Source organism: Myodes glareolus, chromosome 4, assembly GCF_982192425.1.
Source record: "Myodes glareolus chromosome 4, mMyoGla1.1, whole genome shotgun sequence".
Classification (NCBI taxonomy): domain Eukaryota; kingdom Metazoa; phylum Chordata; class Mammalia; order Rodentia; family Cricetidae; genus Myodes; species Myodes glareolus.
Window position 1 is genome coordinate 117,356,399 of NC_142029.1, and position 8,821 is coordinate 117,365,219.

The 8,821-nt window shown below is 45.4% G+C and overlaps 1 protein-coding gene across 3 annotated transcripts; it reads left to right on the forward strand.

Moving 5' to 3' along the window:
• The first annotated feature begins 2,028 nt into the window (after positions 1–2,028).
• On the forward strand, positions 2,029–6,871 carry LOC146894762 (adenosylhomocysteinase-like). 3 transcript variants are annotated; one of them, XM_085689942.2, is made up of 3 exons: positions 2,036–2,267; positions 4,612–4,787; positions 6,544–6,871. In XM_085689942.2, the coding sequence occupies exons 1-3, from the start codon at positions 2,262–2,264 to the stop codon at positions 6,632–6,634; spliced, it is 273 nt and encodes a 90-aa protein (XP_085546068.2). In that variant the 5' UTR covers positions 2,036–2,261; the 3' UTR covers positions 6,635–6,871. The 3 variants fall into 3 exon arrangements, 1 of the variants encoding a protein (XP_085546068.2); XR_015001958.2 differs by lacking the exon at positions 4,612–4,787 and having other exon boundaries at positions 2,029–2,284; XR_015001957.2 differs by lacking the exon at positions 4,612–4,787 and having other exon boundaries at positions 2,029–2,267.
• Positions 6,872–8,821: the final 1,950 nt, after the last annotated feature.

The following is an 8,821-nucleotide window of genomic DNA, read 5'->3' on the forward strand; positions in this document are numbered from 1 at the left end:
TCAATGTGTGAGGGTATTATGTGATTTAAGCTTTATTAATGTTTCTTTTTATAAATGTGGGTGCCCTTGAATTTGGGGCATATGCGTTAAGAATTAAATGTCGTCATGGTAGATTTTTCATTTGATGACTATGACATGTCCTTTCTTGTCTCCTTTGATTAATTTTGGTTTGAAGTCTATTTTGTTAGATATTAGAATGGCTACACCAGCTTGCTTTTTAGGTCCATTTGCTTGGAAAATCTTTTTCCAACCATTTACTTTGAGGAAATATCTGTCTTTGATGTTGATGTGTGTTTCTTGTATGCAGTGAAGGATGGATCCTGTTTTAGAGTCCGTTCTATTAGTCTATATCCTTTTATTGGAGAATTGAGTCCAGTGATACTGAGAAATATCAATGACTAATGACAGTTAATTCCTATTATATTTTTTGTTGTTTTGTTGTTGTTGTTGGTAATGGTGTGTGCATGGTTTTGCTGGAATGAAGTTTTTTGTGTTTTCATGGGTGTAGTTTACCTCCCTGGGTTAGAATTTTATTTCTAGTATCTATGTAGGCCTGGATTTATAGATAGATATTGTTTGAATTTGCCTTTTCATGGGATATCTTGTTTTCTCCATGTATGGCAGTTGAAAATTTTGGGGGGTATAGTAATCTGGGTCAACATCTTTATTCTCTGCAAGACATCTGTCCAGGCTCGTCTAGCTTTTAGAGTTTCCATTGAGAAGTTGGGTATAATTCTAATAGGTAATAGCTCTGCCTTTTTATGTTACTTGGCCTTTTTTCTTTGCAGCTTTTTAATATTCTCCCTTTGTTCTGTGTCTTTAGAGTCAGGACAGGAACTCTAACAGGGCAGGAACCTGGAGACAGAAGCTGATGCAGAGACCAGCTTCTTACCAGTGCTCCTTACTGGTTCTTACCGGTGCTGCGTACTGGTTTGTTCCTATGACTTGCTTAGCCTGCTTTCTTATAGAACCCATGACAATAAGCCCAGGGACAGCACTGCCCACTGTGGGCTGGACCCTCCCCCATCAATCACTAATTAAGAAAATGCCTTGCATCAGGATCTTACGGAGGCATCTTCTAAAGTAAGTCTCTCTCCTTTAAGGTATCTCGAACTTGTGTGTCAAGTTTACACAAGAACACCCCGCACACCAGGCCAGTAATCTACTGTGTTGTAGCAGGTTTGGTTTTCTTGTTTTTTGCTTTTGGTGTCTCTGTATTTGTTAATGATGTGTGCACATATGTGTTTGCACATGTAAGAGGAATCATACATATTCCCAAGGAACTACCCAACTTGCTTTTTGGAGACAGGGTCTCTCATTGGCCTGTAGCTCTTCTATTAGGCCAGGCTGGCTGGCCAGGGTTCCCAGGATCCATCTGTCTCTGACTTCTCCATACTGGGATTATAAGCAGGAGCCACAAGCTCAGCCTTATTTACTAGGATTCTGAAGACCAAACTCATGTCTTCATGCTCTTCTGTCAAGTTCTTTATTGGCGGAACCATGTCTCAAGCTTCAAGCTCAAGCTTGCCAGAGACATCACGTTTCTAGGTCATGATCCACCTCATTGTGACTCCCAGTTGCCAGTCTCCTGGGCTGGGACACATATGATGCTGTAAATGTTTTGACAGCTCTGAAGCCCCACCCCAGTCATAAGCTCTGCCTGCATCAAGGTTCTGCCCTTATTGTGTTCTGAGTCATCTCTCCACCCAGTGACTGCCAATCTGCCCAGTGTCTGAATCTGCACCATTCTGCCAGTTTGATGGCTCCTGGCAGTTTCCATGGCACATTCAGAACACACATTTAGGATACCAAAAACACTGAAGTATTTGGTAAAGCCGGAAACCCAGTGCCCCTGGCATTGCTGCTTAGCTGACCCACGTACCTCTGTCTAAGTAAATGTGGGGAGTAGAGCCCGGCACCCTCCCCTTTCTAGACTCTCAGATCTTGTCCCCAACTCCTGCAGAGCATTCTAGTCTGGGCAAGCCTTTCTCCCTCTTGCTCTTTCACCCTGTGTTTTCCTGCGTTCCTTAGATCCATAACCAGAAAAACATGTTCCTCTTTGCCCCAGGGAAGGGAGGGCTAAGTCTTCACAGAGGAGGGAAGACATTGGCAGTTCACTTGCTACCTCATCAAAGAGAGGAGGTGAAATGGAAACTCCCTTTCCTACTGAAGTGGGGTGAGCACTTGTGCCCTGATACACGGTCCTGAGAGGAAGACTGGCAAGAGGGAGGAAGACCCAGGAACCAGTAGTGGGACATGCAATGGTGGTGAGCAGCGGCTGAAGGTGGTGTCGCTGGACTTGGGCTTCCTAGTTTTTCTGTGTAGAGCATGAAGTTCAGAATACTTTCTGGTGCCTTGCAGACAGAAGGGACTGAGGGGTGAGGGGGGCTGGGGACTGGGCTCTTAGGGTCTAGCCTCATGTATATATATGCCTTCAGTTGCCTTGCAGACAGAAGAAACTGAGGATGAAAGGGGTTCTGGACTGAGCACTTGTGGTCTAGCCTCATGTATACTTCCTTGCCTCCAGTTAAGGTGGCTTTGTGGTTCTGCTGAGCTTGACACTGGGTGCCATTTGTGGCTTGCTGAGATTGGTTGTCAGTCCTAGTTTTTAATAGAATTTAAGTTTGCTGTATTTCATTTGTTCCTTAGACTAGGCAGAGAAGTAAATGATAAGATTTTCATTCTGTTCTTTAAGAACCAACCAGAAACTCAGAGAGGCCAAGTGACTTATTACAGAAATACAACTAATACGTGACACTAAACCCGTGGTTACACAGGTTCACCACGGTCGGTGATTTGATGTCCAATAGTGACGTTTAAGAATGATTGAGGTGACTGAGTGGGTCAAGGTGCCTGATGACCTGCACACTTGTTAAGGTGTAATAAAACAAGTTAGAAGAACGAAGGGGCTCTTCTAGTGGTTGTGGGGCCCACTGTGTGGACAATCCATTACTTTTATATTTTTAATGACATTTTCATTTCAGTTAAGACTTACACTTATTTTTTTTTTTTTTAATACTCTGGGTTAGGAAACTGGTAGGAACTGATTTCTGTTTTTTTTCTTCTTTGGTGCTGGGGATCGAACCCAGGACCTCACAAATGCACGGTGAGCAGGTGTTCTCTCATGGAGTTGCACCCAGCTCCGAATCTTCATTAACTTTTTAAGGAACCAGTTCTAATTTTGATAAACATTATTTTAAAAATTTCCCGGTTTTGCTGGTTGGAAGCTTCAGTTTTAGTATCTCCTCCCTTGAAGAAAGATAAGCCAAGCACTGAGCCTCAATTTATGATGTCAATATAATCTGCATCGAGCCTTGATAGGAGGAAGTGCAGCAACAGCTCCTCACAGACCGGTCTGAGCTGTGAGCGTGGACGCAGGAACCCTGCTGTGTATCAGGTTTACAGAGCAGAGAGTGGAGAGTGGAATGATTAAGAATCTAATGTATCATGACCAATTATAGTTAATTCTTTAGAATGCCAAGGGATAATTCTACTTCAGAAAAATTCCAATGTATTTTTTTTTAAAGGAAAGGAAAATATAAGGAAGTCCTTTGTTTATTTATTTCCCACATGTACATTAGTGGAAACTTAGAACATAAAGAAATGTACAGCCCCCTCCCAGGTTGTGTCCCACTGGCACATTGGAACCTTAAACAACTTTATCTGAGGCCCTGGGGATCACCCATGGCCTTGCCTGAGTTAGTAAGCGACCATTGAGCCACATTCCTGCCCAGAAAAGAACTTCTCTGATGTGGTAGGGAAACATTTGCTTTTCACCTGGAAAAGCTCAAGCATCATTTATCTGCTTTAATATTATGAACAAAATAAAAATATTTACTGCCATGAGATTTGCTATCACGTTAAAAGCTTAGTTCACCATGACATATCAAAGAGAAAGAGAATGAAAAGTCAGGACTGTCATCTGTGAGTGTCATGGTCACTTATGAGCAGAAGGAAGCAGCAACTTCTTAGAAGTAATGACAGTTACGTGTTGATTGCAAGATCAATGTACAAAAGTCAGTAACATTTCTCAATAGCAGCAATAAAGAAACAATCCAGACCCCTGCTCCACGCTATCCAGCCCCCTTTACTGAGCTCATCAGTCATGGCGGAAGTGCCACCAGCATGTCTAGTAACTGCCCTACAAAGCGGCAGGCATCAGGCTGTCTGCCTGGGGACAAAAGGCCCTGGACAGAGCCAAGAATGAGAAGCCAGGTTTGCTATGCTTTTGGGAGATGTACTTGGCCTCCAAGCCACTGAAGTGTACTTGCATAGGCTGGCTGCCTACACGTGACTGTAGAGATTGCTGTCCTCTCTGAGACTCGTGGCCCTGGGTGCTGAGCTGCAGTGGTCCTGGTGCAACATCTTCTCTACTTAGGACTAGTGGCTGGCATTCCAGTGTAGGCCTGGAGGGTGAGACAGATGAGGAGTACCTATGGTCCATTAAACAGACATCCCACTTCAAGGATGGATCCCTCAATATGATTCTGGATGATGGTGGTGACCTAACTAAATACCCAAATGAAAGAAAGATATAATGAAGTCCTTTGCTTATTTTCCCATGTTTACATTAGTGGAAAATTAGAATTTCCCACATCCAAATACCCACAGATTCTGTCAAGCATCCGACGCATCTCCGAGGAGACCATGACTGGGGTCCACAACCTCTACACAATGATGGCCAGCAGGCTAATGAAAGTGCCTGCCATCAACGTCAATGATTCTGTCACCAACAGCAAGTTTGGCAACCTCTATGGCTGCTGGGAGTCCCTCATAGATGGCATTAAGTAGGTCATAGATGTGATCATTTCAGGCAAGGTGGTAGTGGGAGCAGGCTCTGGTGAAGTAGGCAAGGACAGCACCCAGGCCCTGAGGGCTTTCACTGAGACTGAACTCATCAATGGACTGTAAGCTACCATGGAGGGCTACGAGGTGACAAGGCCTGTAAGGATGGCAGCATCTTTGCCACCACCACAGGCCGTGTTGGTAGCATCCTTGGCTGGTACTTTGAGGAGAAGGATGATGCCGTTGTACGTAACATTGCATACTTCGATGTGAAGTAGCTCAGTGAGAACACTGTGGACAAGGTGAACATCGAGCCCCAGGTGAACCACTACTGGCTTAGGAATGGGTACCAAATTATCCTGGTGCCTGAAGGTTGGCTGGCTTAACTAGGCTGTGCCATGGGCCATGCTAACTCCTTCACAAACCAGGTGATGGCACAGATTAGCTGTGGACCCACACAGATAAATATCCCACTGGGGTTCACTTCTTGCCTACTTACTTCAGCAAGCTGACTGAGAAGCAGACCCAGTATCTGGGCATGTCCAGTTATGGCGTCTTCAAGCCTGTTCACACCGCTACTGAGAGACCAGACTGCTCTTCACCTTCCAGCTGCCCTCCTTGTTCCACGCCCTACCTCTCTTTACCAAGAGCAAGTGTCACCAACTTTGCAGTTGGTTTGCCAGTATTCACTCTGTTGGGGCTGGTCACTCTGTCTTTGGTCTCTGTTGAATCCCTCATACTGTTCCAGATAAGGTGAGGGAAACTGGGGGTCTCCAGTCAAGATAGAGGTACCTGGAAGCCACCCATAGGGGACATGTGCTCCGGAGTCTTGGAAGTCCTGAGGTTGGGTGTGGCTAGGGGTGGTCACAAGCTCATATTTACTATCCAGGCCCTCACTTGTCTTCAGATCCATGTGTTTGGCTTCTCAGCCTAGGACCTGAGAAGGAGCTCTTCCAAGGGCAGAAACCACTGGAGTTGGGGGGTCCTTAGAGTTTGGCTTATTTACTCTTGGCGCATTTTTTAAATCTCAGAATACTGCGATTTGGTACTTTTGCTTCTTCTTTCACACGAATTAGAATAAATTAAGAGATAACCAAGAAAGGAAAAGTAACAGCCAGAGATTGGAAGGGGCCAGAAAAACAAATAGGCAAAGGTCCCTTACAATTTTGTAATTGGTAGTTCCTATCATACGCCTGCATCACAAAGGGATTAATTTGGTTTATAATGCTCATATAATGTTTAATGTTAGCAAAGGAAGGCTGATTAAATCAAATTTCTGGGAGAGAGAGGGAGAGAGAGAGAGAGAGAGAAAACAACCTAAAGCTGCAAGATGGTGAGGATGCAACACAGACATTCCCAGACCTTCGCGGACATTCTGAAACTCTACCCAAGGGCTCAGAGAGAAAGCTGAAAGGTGGTAATGGATAAGTTTCCTTCATCACTGAGGAAGTAGAACTTATTCTGTTCCCAATGTAGCCATCCAGTGTCTCGCAACCACTGTGGCTCCTGTGGGACCTGATGCCCTTTCTGACCTCCGTGGGCACCTGTGTACATGTGGCATGCATGTAAGATACATATAAATGAAACAAACAAACCAACAAATATAACAAAGCTAAAACTGATAACAGTGTTCCCTTAATTAGATACCTACTTAAAATGTGTTGTGTGCATGTGTGCTACACACCATGGCACATGTGCAGAGGTCGGAGAATAACTTTTGAAAGTTGGCTTTCTCCTTCTCCACCATGTCGGCGCCAGGGATGAAGCGCAGGTGGCCAGGCTTGGCGGTAAGCACCTCTCCTTGCCAAGTTGCCTGTCTGGACCTCCCTCCAAAGCGAAGGCTGCTTGAACTACAGAACTGGGAAGGTCTGAACGAATCCTACCTTGAGTGAGTTTGGTAGAAGACAGTGCCTTGCCTCCCCCTGTGGATGCGGGAGAGGGGACAGATGCTCCTGACCCTCTGAACGGGAAGACAATGGGCAAAATCTACTCTCATGGTTTACTCTCTTGTGGTTAAATGTGGTCTAAAAATATTAAATGGAAAAATTTGGAAATAAAGAATGTTTAAGTTAAGTGACTTTTATTACATCCTGTTGCCACAGTCATTCTACTCTAAAACTTACTGTTCCTTTGAAAAAGATTATTTATTTTTAATGATGTATATGAACATGTCTCTGAGCGTGTATGTGTAAAATCCCAGTGTATGTTAGGGTTTAGTGCTATGTACAGCCTTGGCTGTCTCCAGAGGATAAGGAGGAGATAAATGTGATCTCTTTAAAAAAAATCATTTATTATTTATTTTGTGTGTGTTTATTGTATTGCGTGTGCTATGTATGCGTGAAAGTGAATGTGCATGTGGAGGTCAGAGGTCACCCTTTTATACTTGACTAACATTCTGCCCATTTTCCCTCAATCCTTGCCATAGGAGTGCTGGGATTACAGACATGCACCACTAGTCTGTACTTATGTGGGCTCCAGGGCTGGGACTCAGGTTGTCAGGGTTACGAGACATTGCTCTTTTTACACAGTGAGTCTCTGGGCCGAGGTATGTGGTATGTGGAATAGTTCGGCAGAATTCCCTCCAGGGCAGCGTCACCCACACAGAACCGCAAGCTGGCTCTCTGCACTGCGGCCCAGCTGGGGCTCTGTCACCAGGTCCCCCGGGGACCTCATATTCTGAGTCTGGTTGTCGTCCCTTTGATTCTGTGAATTCTCTGGTCATTTTCTAAGAAATTTCACTTCTTCATTAGGCCAGAATCTTGTTACTGTGTCTTGCAATCAAGAAACTGAAACTGGGAGAATAGAGGATGTAACTCAGTTGGTGGAATGGTTGTCCAGCATGTGCGGAACCTGGGTCCCATCTCCATGGTGGAATGGTTGTCTAGCATGTACAGAACCTGGGTCCCATCTCCATGGTGGAATGTTTGTCCAGCATATACGGAACCTGGGTCCCATCTCCAGCGCCTCCTAAACCAGGTGCATGCAGTCTCCAGGGTAGAAAGAGGGCCATGAACTCAAGGTCCTCATTTCATAATGAGTTTGGGGCCAGCCTGGTCTCCCGAGACACTGTTCAGTACACACCATATCCCAACCTTGGCCCTGACCACCATCACTGGGACAGTGAAACGTCCTTCTTCACCAAGTCTAAACTGACGAATCTTTGTGAAGACGACAGGGCAAAGGACATCAGATTTTAAAAGACTATTGTAAACCAGGTATGGTAGCACGCACCTTTAATCCCAGCACTTGGAAGGCAGAGGTAGGCGGATCTTTGTGGGTCTGAGACTAACCTGATCCACAGAGTCAGTTCAAGGCCAGCCAAGGCTGTACAGCGTGGCCTTGTCTCAAACAAGCAAGACCATTATTCTCTCGTGTGAGGAATGAGCTTGATAGGGTGACTGTAGCAGGCATTGTTACCAAACTGCATGCCTAGCTGAGCTGCTCCTTTAGCACTTAACATATTAGTTAATAATTTATTAACCTTTTTTTTTGTGCTGGGAATCAAACCCATGGCCTCCTACTATAGGCAAATACTTTACCATCAAGCTACATTCCCAGCTGTTGCTAAAATGTCTACTTCTCCTCCTGAGGGCCAGCAAGCTAAGTGGGATTCCACCATGTTCCCCCTGGGAAACCTTACGGAGCAACAGGCAGAGTACAGGCAGTAGGGTAACTCTGGCCGAAGGCTTCACGCCCCATAGGTGACGTCCCCATGTGGACATCGACTTAGTGCTTCCTCTCCTGTATACATTAGCCCCTCCCTGAGACCCTGAGCAATCAGAGCAGAACTGCATGCAGCTGCTTGGGAGGGGTGGCTGGATACTGAGGCAACGGTCCCATGATCCCTTGTCTCCTCCTCCTAGAAGGGAATTGTTAACAGTCAAACCGGCTGTGATGGTTGCTTTAGAGGAGGCACACCTGAACTGCTGACAGTGGTGGAAGTTTGGCTGGGGGAATAGTCCTACACAACCCCAGCCCATAACTCCGTGTCTCTTCCTCACCAACGGAAGTTTCAGAAGGCACCAGCAGATCTGCT